Here is an 18,127-nt window from a genome sequence, read left to right as displayed (position 1 = left end):
CACCTGAGAGGGCATAAATTCAAATTGAGGAAAGACAGATGTAGGATAGACGTGCGGAAATTTGCCTTTAGCCAGCGGGTGGTTGGTTGGTGGAACAGACTTCCATCCCTTGTAGTGGAGGTTGATAGCCTAAATAAGTTTAAGGCTCAGCTGGACAGGTATTTTGAACGAACAGAGGGGTGAAATGGTAGTGGGTTTTTTTTTTTTTTTTTGGCTGATGCTGCATAAGCTTGCTTTCTTGCATCAAATGCCTCTACTAATGCTAATACTTGTGTCACCCTTTGATACCCCTTTGTGAACTGGGAATATATTAACACATCTTCAGTCTGCTGGGACCTCCTCTGAATTCAAGAATGCTCTCATAATTATGGCTATGTTTCCTTACTTCCTTCGCTCCCTCTCTTAACATAATTATATAAATCCTAACCCACCTCAGGTGCCTTTCTTATGTTAAACTTTAACAGAGAGCTAAATGATTTTGTAACAACTGAAAGGAAAGTGGTAGAGAAATTGTTGGAGTTTGATAAACTTCTGGCATCTCCTTCCCTAAAGAATTCATGTGTGAATGTAGATTCAAAATACTAATTCAGTTTGTTAGCAACCTGAGCAGGATTCATCAACAGTTGACACCACCAATATCAAGTGGACCAATTTGATTCATCCTTCTGAAGAAGTCGGAGTTCACATAAATAAAGAAGTCTTTGCATCCTTCACCAAAGATTTCTCATAATCTGCCTATGCCTGCCTAACTTCCTTTATGATTTGATTACAGACTATTTATATCTAACCACAGGCTCATATTGCCTGATAATTTATATGCATTTTTCTTCTCTGCCACAAGTCTGCTGACGAGGCTAGTGGGAGCCAGATGTGTTCAAAGCCGCTAAGTGGATTTTTTTATTTATTGATTTTAAAATATCGTTTTTTAAAACTTTTGATTTAAATTTAGTAGTATAGCATTATTTTGTGATTTTCTGATTAATCTGGTGTATTTATTCTTTACTCGGCCTTGTAATTGCCTAACAGTATCGGTAAGGGTATCAAATCCACGTGTACAAGTTGCAGCTCCGCTGAACGAGAAGTTTTTTTAGCCATATTTAGCCGCTTTATTTACCAATTCATATATCAAATTATTTTCTATAAGTAGCTTATAGACCTAGTCAGGATCATTAGTTTATTCTGAATTGAAACAGCAAGATTTGGAAGTTAATTAATACTTAAGTGTCCGTACATTTACCGTTCGTAACTTGCGCCACTGTTATACTACGACACAACGTTATATCCTGAACTAGATAGCATTAGTATAGTATATAATATAATATTGTCAATTAAATTGTACTTTTAACTAAATACATATAACGACTTAGATTACAAACGAAACATAATTAATTAATAAATAACTTGATATGGAAGTTATATAAACAGAACTCGTAGATAATATTTGATACTGAAAAATATATATAGCGTTATAACTGTGGTGGGATACAAGTTTAGGGTTATAATTTGGTACTGATATTGAAATTTTATTGAAATTAAATCGAAATCATGACTCAGACCAGAGCAGCAAAGCAAAAGGCTCAAGCTAATGGAGTGCTTTGGCTCAGAGGAGAACTGTGGGGGGGGGGGCGGTTGCCCTCTGAATCACAGGCTTTTAAAATACACTGCTTGCATGTTTGTGGAGCAATCGGGTACAGGACATGATGTTGCCATGTGGCATGTCTTTGGGTGTGCGATGCAAGGAGTGTAACGAAATCAGGCAAAAACTCAGTGTTGTTATGGGCCTATATGAGAGGAGCCCATCAAACTCTCAGCTGCCTACACCAACAGCAGAACTTGCACTTGGGCATCACGCAACACAGCGGCAACCCCCAAGGCAGAATGCGCTGGTCCCAAAGGATCTAGTAGTTGTTGGTGACTCTATTGTCAGGGAAACGGGGAACATGCTTTGTAAAAAGAATAGGAGGAACAGGAGCAGGGTATGTCTGGCAGGGGCAAAGGTTGATGTCGTTGAGCGGATATCATCTATTATAGTTGGTAGTATGCGTGAGTGTTGGAGGTTTTGGTAGAACCAAACTTGGTAGTAGTACTAACAATATAACAGGCATCACAGTTTGGTTGACATTTAATCAAGTAAATTATATTGTTCAAATCGTTGGTTGGGTATTTGTGTGTGTCTTTGTCAGTGTTGAATAAGGATCCGAGTTTATTAAAATCTGAAAAAACGAGGAAGATATCCGTACCTGTAAACACTCGGCGGAACTGTCCGGCAAGTTCATTATGGTAAGGGAGGATCATGCGGTATATTGCACCAACGTGCATATCCCATACACTTTACAGGCTTTACGGAAAAAATCTTAACAACAGATAACACTTTGACTAAACGTATCTCTCTTTCCATTAATAACATCCAAGAAATCTCTCACTTCACTATTACTCGTTGCCCAATACTTCAGATTCAATAATAAAATTTTCCAACAAATATTCCGTTTACCCATGGGTTTAGGCATCACCGCCCCCTGTCAGAAATTTACCTAGCTACAATAGAGAACCAAATCTTACAACCCTTCCCTCCAGAAATAAAATTATACACACGTTATGCTGATGACATACTCATAATAGACAATAGGTCCACTATAGACAATCTCTTTTTAAAATTTAATTCAATACACGATAGGTTAAAATTCACTCTTGAAATTGGAACCAACAACCAAATTAATTTTCTTAACCTCACCGTTTACAAAACAGGTACCAAACTAGATACAAAGATTTTCAGAAAAAATACACATACAGGTAAATACCTACATTTTGCTTTGCACCACCCCCTCTGCACAAAAAAAGCGGTTTTATACAACCAAATACATAACGCCCTCAATTATAGCATCTCACAGAATGACTTAACCAATGAACTTCAATACCTCACAGAAAAATTTACAGCTAGGAACTACCCAACCCAACTCATTCAACACACTATTTCCGCCGCCAAAAGTAAAATTAACAATCCACCAAAACCCACCACCAACGCAAATATACGCACCATCCTCCTATACCATAATGAACTTGCCGGACAGTTCCGCCGAGTGTGGCACCTCTGTAGCCAGGTGGGAAGGAGCAGCAGTGCGTAGCACATGCTTCTTGATTAGACCAGGGTTCGAGCCCGTCACCACCAAATACGGAGGATGCGGAAAGGTCAGGGAATGACCACCGCATATTCCCGGAGCAATATGGCCTTAGTTGCTAATGCTACTAAAAACCAAATAACAACAACAAATAACCGCCGAGTGTTTACAGGTACAGATATCTCCCTCATTTTTTCAGCTTATAATAAACTCGGATCCTTATTCAACACTTACAAAGACACATACAAATATCCAACCAACAATTTGAACAATATAATTTACTTGATTAAATGTCAACCAAACTGTGATGCCTGTTATATTAATAGTACTACTACCAAGTTTGGTTCTACCAAAACCTCCAACACTCGCGCATACTACCAACTATAATAGTCTTAGATCGGGATAAGCTAATACAGAACTCGCAATACAAGCTCAAACCCACAATCACATGCCTTTAATTGACTCCGCTATCACTATTATAAGACTAAAAACCAGCCACAAAATTCTTCAACATGAAGCCCTCATTATCGAATGGTTTCGACACAATACTAATCTCAACATCCTAAACGCAAAACTTCCCTTTCACCTTTCTTCGGCTTGGAATCTCTCACATCTGAGATTCCCATGTGATCCAAAGAGCGTCACGAAAGTATAGAAAATTCTTTAAAAATACAGCACGCGTTACTTCTCACTTAACACTGCCAACTGAAAACGTTATAACTTAACAAAAGTCTGTCGTCATGACTATTGGCATTATCAATTCTTTTATGTTCCCAGATCAACTATTTTCTACTTTGTGACAACCAGGGACAGAGTAGTGCAAAATTCCATTAAATTAAATTTCATCCCACCTTAATGCATTAACTTAATCATTCCACCTTAAATTTAGCCATCAGTCTTTTCATAAAACTATTGCAGATTATATTCAAGGTGAGTACCGTACTTTAAGCATTTCACTATTTTTATACTTAGTCTATTATCATGGTATTATAAGAATTCTATAACTTTAATACTTGTCAAACCCATATAATAAATTTTAGAAAAATATTTTACAACATGCTCCATATTTATGAACTTTATCATGATTACTAGAACTCAAGCAATGTAAAGCCATTGCAGAGATTCATACCACCACCAGAGTACTCATTATTCCATAAAGTGCTCTTATAAAGCTGTTTGATTAACTTCAGAAATGTTGGAAATAGTTTAGTTATAAATGAGAGGGGATGCTACTTTGAAAGTGTAAAAAGTATACACTGGCATTGGCTCTAAAATCCACACTGCATTAAAAATCTGAAATTGTTATCTGAACACTGAACAAGTAATATAAAAAAAAATTTTTTAAAGTCAATTCCTACTTAGGTTAACAAAGAAAAATTTTATTTAGTTATTTTTTATTAAATAATTACAATTAATATAAATATATATATATACATATGACAGAATCACAATATTAAGTGGCAAAATAGAAAGCAAATTATTTTTATTCACATGTTTCATTTTCCATTTTGTTCCCTCCTTGACTCAGACTAGAACCCAGAATGAAAAAAGAATCTGAAAAAGAAATTTTTTTCCAGCGATCTACACGCTTCGTCACTGACGGTATTTATTCCTAAATTTATATCCTGCTAAATATCTTATATAAGAGAAATTTTTTTCTCCCATATAAAACTAAAATTAATTACGGTCCACTCCATCAGTGGCCCTGATGATGGAGTAAGGCTTCTTACAACAGGGGGGGGCGCCCGGTACCCTGAGGGACACGCTAGCGACATAATTATTTTACTACCCTATGCCATTCACCTTCTCGAATTATGCCATTCACCTTCTCATAATTATTTTACTACCCTATCCCATTCACCTTTGTCATCAATTGTTGGCAACAATTGATGACAAAGATTTTAAGGAGAGAAATCGGAATTGAACCCAAAGCATAAAATTTCTTCAATTTTATTTTTTGAGAAAAATCCTTCATTCTAACCACTAAGCCACAACTGCTAACTCACTCTTGAAAATCATTTGGATAAAACGTCTACTTAAAGCAAAAATTTTCAAAAATTTATCAAAAAATTATTGATTTTCGCAAGAATTGAACTCGCATTCTTCACCTTCACGTGAAAAATACTGAAATCCTTGCATTTTACCGATTGAGCTACTGCCTGTTGATTTCAGTTTTCATTATAAACTGCTAAAACTCTATTTAAAGTATTAAAAATTATTTGAAAATCAAATAAAAAAATTTTATGCTTCGACGAGATTCGATCCGAAGGCATGAAGATTCTACGCCGACGCTCTACCAACTTTGCCGTTGCAAGACAAATTTCTTTTAAATTTATATTCTGCTAAATATCTTATATAAGAGAAATTTTTTTCTCCCATATAAAACTAAAATTAATTAATTAAATTTAATTAATGAATTAATATTTGAAAAAACTGTATTAACATCAAGTGTCATCCACTACAAGTTTAAAAAAATGTATTTGAACTCGAGTGGATGAATAAAAAGTATTTTATTAACGATTGAAAATTTGAACAAGATATATAAATATATATAGGAAGAGTGTGAACTAATAGTAGGAATTGAAAAACAATGTTTTCTCTCAGTAGGTAAGGACTTTACAGTAGGACTGCATAGTTCTTACATACTGGACTCTGGTGCTGTGAAATATTTGGTAACAAGGAATTTTTCTCGGCAAGTTACATCAATGATGAAATAAAACACGGCAATCAGAATTCCCCAACAAAATTAAATGCTAATTGTAAGAAAGGTACAAATTGAAATTATACAAGCAAAATAATTTCTGTTTATATTTCAGGACAGTCACATATGGTCAGAGGAGTTCAAAAAAGACTGATTTACCATATTGTGTCATCAGGTGGATTTCAACATTTAGTATTTGTACTAGCCAAATAGTGCAAGGAAGCCATAGGCTTTTGATGCACTAGTCAAAAAAAAAAAAAAAAAAAAAAAAATTAAGAAACAAATTATGCACTTCCCTCCTCATGTGGGTAGCTATCTAGTTGACCTTTGAATTTCTTCAAACTGTCAGCCTCAACTACTGGTGGAGGCAATTGTTCTAGTAATCAACCCCACTGGCTAAAGGAACACCTACATTCTAGTCAATCTCTTCCTCTGTAATTTGACTTATGGCCTCGAGTTCTGGAATTCTTTATAAGAGTGAAAATTCCACCATTTCTTTTACTAATCCCTCTCAGAACCTCAATCAGGTCCGCAGTTGCCAAGCTCTATAGCTTACATAATCCAAGTCTTTCCTTATAAGGTCACCCTTTTGCCAATCTCATCATGCCATGTGAGTTCCCCATCTTTGGACCTTTTCAAGAAGTTCAATGTCTTTTTTTCAGATGAGGTCTCCTACTTGGACACAGTATTCCAAATGTGGTCTTACAATTGCCTTATACAGTGATATTATGATCTCCCTACCTCTACAGGATGTTTAAAAAAAAATCACTGAAATGACACCATAGAGTTTCCTGGCAGCCTATTTATACTGCTCAGAAAACTTTTCATCTATCTGTATTGTAACTCCCAGATCCCTTTCTTCCTCTACTGTTTTTAATTCAACCCTACATATAATAAAATAATAATAAATCATAGAATTTTTTTTATATTACATTTAATTTATTTTGGGGTAATTAGGGTACATTATTTTGTGGTACATTTACCCAACATAACTCTGGTCAACTGGTATTCTAGCCACTTGGCTATAGCTAATACTGAAAATACCATATAGGCCCCCGAATGAAGAACTGCTTCATCAGATGGGTATAAGCAACCGAATACTATATTATACTCAAGACTTCTTAGAAACTCAATAACAAAAAACAACTATAAGAAAAACCAATGACAATATTAAGCCAAAAGCCAAAGGAAAACTAGCAATTCCTTTGGAAGTAGATTAATCCCCTCAGTGCCACTACTTGTAAAACACAACCTACTGAATGAAAAAAAGTTAGAGACAGGAAATTTAGCACAAGAAGCATTGCATCAAGAGATAAAGGAAAGTCAGGGAAAACATAATACAACATTTCAGACTCATGTTTTGGGTACTGAATCAACCATTATAGCACAATGTGCACATCCAGATCTGAAAGAAGGTTGGTGACAAATCGATTACAAAATAAATTATAATCAAATCAATTACATAATCAAAGCAATAATTTCTTTTTTTCTCACCCTTTAAAACTGTTGTTTGATCGGTGGCTTTTTTATCCAAAATATTATTTGTATACTGTACAAACACTTCTCCATATTCCAAAGTTCCTGTTTCATCAAAGACTCCAAACATAGTACGTCCTTTGTTTGGTGGAATACGAATTCTAGCTTTTGACTTAAGTGATTCTGTAATGTAATTAAAAATTAATACTTAATTTCAAAATTTAAAAATACAATCTCACTGTAAACTACTATTTATAAAAATGGGCATTATGATTACAGTGATCCAAATTTCAGATAAATCAAATATTTCTAGAAATAAAAATTTACTTTAAACCACAACCTAAATTCTGTGTGCTATATTATACAAAAATACAAGTAATGTTAGAGGATGGAAATTCAATAATGAAAGATTAATAATAGTGAAAATAATAGAAGAGACCCACCAATGGTTTCAATCGTGTCATTAAATGAGATGCTTTCTTGAGAAAAGGATGCCAGTATTCGTAATTTTAAACTGAACCTAATAAAGACTATATGGGAAATAACGACCACAACACAAACCACAACACAAAAAATGCAAGTAGAAATCTGTTCTTGAAAAATAAGAGTCAATCATTAAAAAAAAGGAATGCAGGATCATCTTAATGGGAGATGTCATAAGGCAATTGCAGCATGGATTTGTTAAAGTACATCATACCTGACCAATCTCATTAGTTACTAATAAGGGATGCAAAGAACCATTGCGACATCATATACACAGATTTCAGCAAAGCACATGTATGATTTTAATATAAATTGGAGAAATGTGGCATTAGGGGCAAGTTACAACTTTGGATAAAGGATGGTTAAGCAGCAAGTGGCAAAGAGATGCTCTTCATGGATTAACATGATGAGCAAGGTACAAGGTCAGTGCCCTTACTGTTTTTAGCATTAGCAATAGTAGAGGCATATGATGCAAGAAAGCAAGCTTATGCAGCATCAGCCAAAAAAAAAAAAAAAAACACACTTCCACTTCACCCTTCCGTTCGTTCGAAATACCTATCCAGTTGAGCCTTAAATTTATTTAGGCTATCAACTTCCACAACAAGGGATGGAAGTCTGTTCCACCAACCAACTACCCACTGGCTAAAGGCAAATTTCCGCACATCTATATTACATCTGTCTTTCCTCAATTTGAATTTATGCCCTCTCAGGTGATTATTGTGAGCAAGAGGCAGTATCCCATCAGCATTAAGCATGCACAAACCATTCAAGGCTTTGTACTCCTCTATCAGATCACCTCGCCGGTGACTTACACTGTCTCCAGACTCTGTAATTTGCAAAACTTAAGCCTTTCTTCGTAAGAGCAACCCTTCGTTCCGTTCACTAACCTTGTTGCCCTACTCTGTACTCGTTCCAGCAGCTCTACATCCTTCTTGAAATGAGGACTCCAGACCTGTATACAGTACTCGAGGTGCGGCCTGACCGTTGCCTTATACAAAAGAATAATCACCTCCCTATCCCTGCTAGAAAAATTCCTGTATATCAATGATAAGACACCATGAGCTACTCTTGCAGCCCATCTGCACTACTCAGAGAACTTCATATCTGCCTGCACAATTACCCCCAGGTCCTTTTCATTCTCTACCACTGTCAGTGTAGTACCACAGTATTTATATGATGCTCTGGGGTTGCTGTTTCCCATATGTAGTACTTTAGTTTTGTCACTGTTAAACTTCATTTGCCACCTCTCAGCACATCTGCTCAACCTTTCCAGATCCTGTTGCATTAGAATAGCGTCAGTAGTGTTCTTAACAATCCTGCCAATGTTTGTATCGTCTGCAAACTTGGACATTAAGCTTGATATACCAACATCAATATCATTTATAAATACAGAAAACAACAATGGACCCAACACTGAACCCTGACGAACTCCATTAATTACATTACTCCACGATGAGCAGTGTCCATTGATTACCACTCTGTCTTCTCCCCCTCAACCACCCCTTTATCCACAGCAGCAATTTGCCTCCAATGCCACACTGCTCCAATTTGTACAGCGGTCTTCCATGTGCGATAGTATCAAAAGCCTTTCTAAGATCCAAGTATATAATATCAAAGTTATTCCCTGCATTCAGTTCTTTTGTGACTGCATCATAGTATCCAATCAAATTGGTCAGGCAAGACTTCCCCTTAACAAAACAATGCTGTGTCCGAGCTATACATGAAGCCTTGTCTGGATGATCCTGCAGTGCTTCTTTAACCAGTGCCTCCATTAATTTTCCTGGAACAGAAGTTAAACTCACAGGTCTATAATTACTTGTGTCAGCCTTTGATCCTCCTTTGTGAATTGGGGTCACATTTGAACATCTCCAGTCTATGGGTACCTCCCCTGAGTCCAAGGAAGCTCTCATAATAATGGCTAAGGGTTTGCTTACTTCCTTTGCTGCCTCCTTTAATATAACTGGATAGATCCCATCCACCACAGGTGCCTTTCTTGTGTTTATCTTCAACAATTTCTCCTGCACTTTACTCTTAGTTATTACAAGATTATCTAGCTTACTGCCAGAGTTGAATACACCTCTGGCATTCCCCTCGCTGACTAACTTCTCATGTGTGAATGTCGATGCAAAATATTCATTTAGTTTATTAGCTACCTGAGCAGGATCATCAACAGTTGAACCATCGATATCAAATGGACCAATCTGGTTCATCCCCTTCCTTCTAGAGTTTACAAAAGTAAAGTACTCCTTGATGGTTTTCTTTGCATCCTTTGCCAAAGATTTCTCGTAATCTGCCTTCGCCTGCCTAACCTCCTTTGTAACTTGGTTACAGATCAACTTATATCTATCACAGGCTTCTGTGTCACATATTAATTTATATGTATCCCATGCATTTTTCTTCTATGCCATATGTCTCATTAGTTCATCTGACATCCATTTAGGTCTAAACCTTGAACAATATTTCTTAGTTGGTATGTAAGCCTAGTAGCTTCCAAGATAAGTTCTTTGAATGCTTCCCATTTTGAATTTGCTGTTGGTAACATCATCAGTTGGTCCCACTGTATAGAATTTAAATACTGTCTCAGACCATCTTATTTGCCTTTAAGAAAGCAAAAACCTTTCCCTTTACCCCCGATGGTAGTTTTCTCTTTGAGTAAATCCCACTTCAGCACACTGTGATCACAGTCACCTAGTGGTTCCTTTATCTGCAGATTCTTAATGCATGAAGAATCACTACTGATAATCAGATCAAGAGTATTACTTCCTCTAATTGCCTCCCGATCATGCTGATGTAGAAAACAATCATCCAATAAATCCTTGGATCACACAAAAGCCTTGCTAGTGTGTGAGTGGGAAATATGTGGGAAATTATAATCCCCCATTATAAGACTCTCTGATTTACTGGCCCACTCTATTGCCCTGTACAGTTTCTTATTATACTCATCAGAGTCATTAGGCCTATAGCATACTCCTACTCTCAATTTTGATCTCCCAATGCTTATGTCACACCAAACTGACTCGACACTGCACTGTCCAGCGATGTCGATTGGCTTCACTTCCTTGGATTTTATGTGTTTCTTAACTAATAGTATAACCCCTCCTCCCTTCCTATCCTTTCTGTACACATTGTACTCCCCAAATTCCAGTTCTGCATTCCTTATATCTGGTTGACAACACGTCTCTGATATCCCAACAATACCTGTCTTTGATGTTTTGAGCAATACCTCAAATTCATCAAATTTATTTACCAAACTCCTAGCATTGGTGTACACGCAAGTATACGTGCACCTGTTCCTATTCTTACCTACCCTAACACAACCCATGTGTTTACTTGTACCGCAATGACTCCCAGCAGTCTCTGAAATATCCTGCATCTTGTTTTCCAGGCTGCTGCTCATTCCAACAGAAGCAGTGCAAGAATCACTTTCACCTCTGCAGTGGCTACTGTTAATCTATTAGTCCTTGTATCCCCCCAAGCTAGCAGTTTTCCGCCCCACCTAACACTGCCTCGACAGCATCAGCAAATATTCTTGCACCCTAAATGGTTTTTAATATTTATTAATGATACTGTTGTTGATTAATGTTACTATACTAATATAGGTATTTTGAGTTTCATGTCTAAGTTTGATGATAAGAAAGGAGGGCAGTGTTAAATGACAGTAATCAGGGTATGCTACTTCAAGAACTAGATAAACTAAATGGATGGTCTGAAAAATAGTAGTTCAGTTTAACACAGATGAATGCAAGGTACTGAATTTGAATAGCAATAACAGCATCAATTTCCTCCCTGAAATAATTGACAGATTCCCGTAAGAAATATGTTGAAAAACTCAGATGTGATTAAAATGTTCTCATGACCTTCTGGTTTTCATATATCATAAGTTAATGACTGAAAACCAAGGCTTGTAGTTGATTTAGCATCCTTTCCATCTATTTTTTTTTTTTTTTCTCTAGAATATTCGGGAGCTTTCTAAAATATTTGAGAATGTTCTGGAATGTTCCAGAATATTGTTATGTGCAGAAGAAAGTTGAGATGTTTCTGGCAGGTTCTAAACTTTTGCTGAAGTTCTCTAGAATCATTGGGAGCCTTTTAGAAACTTCTCCAACAGTATATGTACTTGGGTTCTGCACCAAGCAAGATTTTGTATTTCAAAAAGTGTGTTTCAGAGAGCAAAATGGGGGAAAAAAGTGAACAAGCATTTTAGTGAATTAGTGTATGTAAATAGGTGTAAATTGTGAACTGTATTTAAATTAGAAATAAAAATCTACGATTTCTTAATTGTGTTCTTATGTCTGCATACCTCAACCATACATGGAATATGTTGCATTCTTGCCGTAATAAGCCTGACAGCTTTTGCTACACTTGTGGTAAAGTGGTATTAAAATCAAAGCAGAAACCACTGTCACAACTTGTGAGAAAAGCCTATAAACTCTATTTTGGATGTAAGGTTGGAGGTCAAGATAAAGTACTGGCTCCAAACATTTCCTGTAGCTCATGATAAAGGACGTTAACAGGCTGACTTAGAAGTAGTTATAAATTGATGCTTTTTGCTGTCCCGATGATATGGTCGGAACCTCGAGACCACAAACAATTGTCACTTTTGCATGACCAATATTTCTGTTTTTTTCTGGGAAATCCAACCATAAAGTAGAGTAACCCAACACATCTTTTGCTCTAACACCAGTTCTTCATAATGATACAATGCCAAAGCCACCAGAAACTTATGGCTTTGACTCTGAGTCAGGATCGGAAAAGAGTCTCCAGAAGATGCAGAACCTATAATGATTACAGATCCAGACTTTCAACTCTTGACAGTGCAAAGTCACACCTAACTATTCAGCAGAACCAAATGATTTAGTCAGAGGTTTGAACCTCTCCAAGGCTCAACTAATAAGATCATGGCTTCAGCAGCGGAATCTTCTTTAAAGGGTGTCAAGATGTCTTTTTATAGGAAAAAAAATCCCATAGATGATTCTTTGGTTTATTGTAACAATGTCCAGGAACTAACGAAGGACTTGCACCTGGAGCACGTCCCCGAGCAGTGGAGGCTTTTCACTGATTCATGCAAGATCAGTTTGAAAGCAGTATCCATCTATAACACTGGCCCACTCAGTTCACATAAAGGAAATGTATGAGAACCCACAGGTTCTTTTGCAAAAAATATGCTATCAAGAATACAAATGAAATATCTGTGCCAACCTAAAAGTGGTAGCTTTGCTGAATGGGTTGCAAGGTAGATACACTAAATATTGCTGCTTTTTGTGTGAGTGGAACAGCCAAGTGAAGGATTGCCACTACAGGGTAAAAAAAGGATCAGACCGTTCAGAAACTACACCAGGCCAGAAAAATGTTACACATCCTCCTTTGATGGATTAGTCAAAAATCTATTTACCTCAATCACACATCAACCTAGGCTTGATAAAAATATTTGTGAAAATGATCATGGAAAAAAAAAATCCTATTTGAGGCAAAGTTTCCTTGAATCAGTGAGGCCAAGATAAGAGGAAATTTTTGTGGGTCTCCAAATCAAACTGCTATTCCAAGACAAGGTCACTAAAAAATTAAATGCTACAGAAACAAGAGCCTCGAGAACATTCGAAAACATCTGCCGGAAATTTTTTAGATAACGAGAAACCACAAAATTACAAAATTAAAGTGAAATTGTGGATGAGCTAATTTTAGCATAAGAGAGATCAGTTTGAAACATCAAGGATGAAAGATCAGTTTGAAAGCAGTTTTACTCCACAATAGCAATAAGTATCCATATAGGACACTTCTATGGCATACAGAGTTAGGATGCAACATATTGTTAAAGCTTCTTTTCTTACATTCCCATTCAGGCTTTTTTCCTGAAAACTTGGGAGAGGTTTCTGATGAACATTAGCATTAGAAGAGGAATATGATGCAAGAAAGCAAGCTTCTGCACAGCATCAGCCAAAAAAAAAAAAAAAAATTCCCACTTCGTCCATCCATTCACTTCAAAATTTGGTCCAGTTTCTGCTTGAATTTATTTAAGCTATCAACTTCCACAACAACAGATGGATTGTTGGTTTGTAATCTGAGCAAGAGGAAGAATCCCATCAGCATTGAGCCTGCTCAAACCATCCAAGGCATTATACACCTCAATCAGATCACTTTGCAGTCTCCAGATGCTGCAATTTGCAGAACTTAAGCCTATCTTGGTAACAGCACCCCTTTGTTCCCCTCACAATCTTGTTTCGCTTCTCTGTACTCATTCTAGCAAATTACAACCTTCCTAAAATGAGGCCTCCAGACATTTATGCAGTACTCAAGTTTTGGCCTGACCACTGCCTTGTACAAAGGGATAATACCTTCTTATCCCTGCTAGCAAAATTCCTATATATCATTGACAAGACCCCATGACCTGCTCTGGCAGCCTATCTATACTGCTCTGAAAACTTCATATCTGACTGAAAAATTACCCCAATTCTTTTTCATTTTCCACTAACCTGAGTGTAGTACTACCCGGTTGGTAAGTTTCTCTAAGGTTACTGCTATCCATAAATAGTACTTTGCATTTGTCAATGTTTAAACTTTGGTTGCCACTTATCCGCCCATCTGCCCAACTTTCCTAGATCCTGTTACAGTAGCATATTGTCATTAACAACTCAGCCAACTTTTCTATCATCTGCAAACTTGGACATTAAGCCTGATATACCTTCATCAATATCATTGATAAATATAAAAAACAACAATGGGCTCAACACTGAATCTTGCAGGGCCGTCACTAATAACGTTAATCCACGAAGTGAAGTGTTCGTTGATTACCACCCAACCATCCCTTTATCCGTTGTAGCAACTTGCCTTTAATGCCATACTGCCCCAATTTTTACAGTAGTTTTCCACATGCAACAATATCAAAAGCATTCCTGAAATCCAAGTATATGATATCAAAATTATTTTTTGCATCCAGTTCCTTTGTGACCAACATCAAAGTATACAATCAAATTGGTCAGACAAGATGTCCCCTTAACAAATCCACACCGTGTCTGAATTATTACTCTTGATTTGATTATCAGTAGTGATTTTTCATGCATTAAGAAACTGCAGATACAGGAACCACTAGGTGGCAGTGATCACAGTGTGCTGAAGTGGGATTTACTCAAGGAGGTAACTACCATCAGGGGTAAAGGGAAGGGTTATTGCTTTCGTAAAGGCGACTACAATGGTCTTAGACAGTATTTAAATTCTATACATGGGACCAACTGATGACATTACCAACAGCAAACTCAAAATGGGAAGCATTCAAAGAACTTATCTTGGAAGCTACTAGGCTTTACATACCAACTAAGAAATATTGTTCAAGGTTTAGGCCAAAATGGATGTCAGATGAAATAATGAGGCATATGGCAGATAAGAAAAATGCATGGGATACTTACAAATTAACACATGACACAGAAGCCTATGATAGATATAAGTTGATCTGTAACCAAGTTACAAAGGAGGTTAGGCAGGCGAAGGCAGATTACGAGAAATCTTTGACAAGGGATGCAAAAAAAACCCGCAAGGAGTTCTTTACTTACGTAAACTCTAGAAGGAAGGGGATGAATCAGAATGGTCCACTTGATATCGATGGTTCACCTGTTCATGATCCTGCTCAGGTAGCTAACAAACTAAATCAATATTTTGCATCTACATTCACACATGAGGAGTTATTCAGGAAGGGGAATGCCATAGATGAAGTAAACACTGGCAGTGAGCTATATGATCTTGTAATAATTGAGAGTAAAGTGGAGGAGAAATTGTTAAAGATAAATACAAGAAAGGCACCTGGGGTGGATGGGATCTATCCAGTTATATTAAAGGAGGCAGCAAAGCAAGTAAGCAATCCGTTAGCCATAATTATGAGAGCTTCCTTGGACTCGGGGGAGGTACCCACAGACTGGAGATGTGCAAATGTAACCCCAATTCACAAAGGAGGATCAAAGGCTGACACAAGTAATTATAGACCTGTGAGTTTAACTTCTGTTCCAGGAAAATTAATGGAAGCACTGGTTAAAGAAGCACTGCAGGATCATCTTGACAAGAATTCAGTTACAGCCCAGACACAGCATGGTTTTGTTAAGGGAAGGTCTTGCCTGACCAATTTGATTGGACATTATGATGTAGTCACAAAAGAATTGGATGCAGGGAATAACTTTGATATTATATACTTGGATCTTAGAAAGGCTTTTGATACTGTCGCACATAGAAGACTGCTGCACAAATTGGAGCAGTGTGGCATTGGTGGCAAATTGTTGCTATGGATAAAGGGATGGTTGAGTGGTAGAAGACAGAAAGTGGTAATTAATGGACACTGCTCATCGTGGACTAATGTTATTAGTGGAGTCCCTCAGGGTTCAGTGTTGTTTTCTGTATTTATAAATGATACTGATGATGGCATATCAAGCTTAATGTCCAAGTTTGCAGACGATACAAAGGTTGGCAGGGTTGTTAAGGACGCTATGCTGCTGCAACAGGATCTGGAAAGGTTGAGCAGATGGGCTGAGAGGTGGCAAATGAAGTTTAACATTGACAAATGTAAAGTACTACATATGGGAAACAGCAACCCCAGAGCAACGTATCAACTCTGTGGTACTACACTGACAGTGGTAGAGAATTAAAAGGACCTGGGGATAATTGTGCAGGCAGATATGAAGTTCTCTGAGCAGTGCAGACGGGCAGCAAGAGTAGCTCATGGTGTCTTATCAATGATATACAGGAATTTTTCTAGCAGGGATAGGGAGGTGATTATTCCCTTGTATAAGGCAACGGTCAGGCCGCACCTTGAGTACTGTATACAGGTCTGGAGGCCTCATTTCAAGAAGGATGTAGAGCTGCTGGAACGAGTACAGAGAAGGGCAACAAGGTTAGTGAATGGAACAAAGGGTTGCTCTTACGAAGAAAGGCTTAAGTTTTGCAAATTACAGAGTCTGGAGACAGTGTAAGTCACCGGCGAGGTGATCTGATAGAGGTGTACAAAGCCTTGAATGGTTTGTGCATGCTCAATGCTGATGGGATACTGCCTCTTGCTCACAATAATCACCTGAGAGGGCATAAATTCAAATTGAGGAAAGACAGATGTAATATAGATGTGCGGAAATTTGCCTTTAGCCAGTGGGTAGTTGGTTGGTGGAACAGACTTCCATCCCTTGTTGTGGAAGTTGATAGCCTAAATAAATTTAAGGCTCAGCTGGACAGGTATTTCGAACTAATGGAGGGGTGAAGTGGAAGGGTTTTTTTTTTTTTTTTTTGGCTGATGCTGCATAAGCTTGCTTTCTTGCATCATATGCCTCTACCAATGCTAATGCTAATTACTGGTTACCTAGATTGCAAGGTATGGCATTAAGGGTTAGTTGCTACAATGAATAAAGGGATGGTTGAGTGGGAGACAACAGAGAGTGGTAATTAATGGACACTGCCCTTCGTGGACAAATGTTAATGGTGGAGCTCCCCAGGGTTCAGTGTTGGGCCCATTGTTGTTTTGTATATTTATCAATGATATTGATAAATATACAAAGGTGTATATTGATAAATATAAAATTGATAGATATTAAACCTGATGAAGGTATATCAGATTTAATATTCAAGTTTGCAGATGATACAAAGGTTGGCAGGGTTGTTAATGACAATGAAGACAGTGTGCTACTCCAACTGGATCTACATAAGTCAGGCAAATGGGCTGAGAAGTGGCAATTGAAGTTTAACATTAACAAATGCAAAGTACTGCATGTGGGTAGCAATAACGAAAGAGAAACAAACCAACTGTGTGGTACTACACTCAGGGATGTGGAAAGTGAAAAAGACTTGGGGGTAATTGTGCAGTCATATATGAAGTTCGCTGAGCAGTGTAGATCATGGAGTCTTGTCAATGATATATAGGAATTTTGCTAGCAGGGACAGGGAGGTGATTATCCAGTTATACAAGGCAATGGTCAGACCACACCTAGAGTACTGTTTACAGGTCTGGAGGCCCATTTTAGCAACTCTACATCCTTCCTAAAATGAGGTCTGGAGGCCTCAATTTAGGGAGGATGTAGAGTTGCTAGAACAAGTACAAAGAAGAGCAACAAGATTGGTGAGGGGAACAAAGGGGTGCTCTTACCAAGGTAGGCTTAAGTTCTGCAAATTGCAGCACCTGGAGACTAGGCACCTGCGAGGTGATATGATTGAGGTGTTAAGGCCTTGAATGGGTTGAGCAAGCTGAATGCTGATGGGATACTGCCTCTTGCTCACAATAATCACCTCAGAGGGCATAAATTCAAATTGAGGAAAGACAGTTGTAGAATAGATGTGCAGAAATTTGCCTTTAGCCAGCAGGTAGTTGATTGGTGGAACACACTTCAATCTT

The 18,127-nt window shown here is 37.5% G+C and overlaps 1 protein-coding gene across 1 annotated transcript in view; it reads right to left on the bottom strand.

Annotated features, from left to right (window-relative positions):
- Positions 1-18,127, bottom strand: part of LOC150080015 (uncharacterized) — a 244,699-nt gene that overhangs the window by 105,433 nt on the left and 121,139 nt on the right. The window contains exon 5 of the mRNA XM_090383382.1: positions 7,312-7,476. Coding sequence (XP_090239508.1) covers positions 7,312-7,476 — 165 coding nt within the window. The remainder of the gene's footprint in view (positions 1-7,311; positions 7,477-18,127) is intronic.

Source organism: Mastigoproctus giganteus, chromosome 10, assembly GCF_048544385.1.
Source record: "Mastigoproctus giganteus isolate SK-2022 chromosome 10, ASM4854438v1, whole genome shotgun sequence".
NCBI lineage: Eukaryota > Metazoa > Arthropoda > Arachnida > Uropygi > Thelyphonidae > Mastigoproctus > Mastigoproctus giganteus.
The sequence above is the reverse complement of the archived record's forward strand: the minus strand, read 5'-3'. Positions and strand labels throughout refer to the sequence as shown.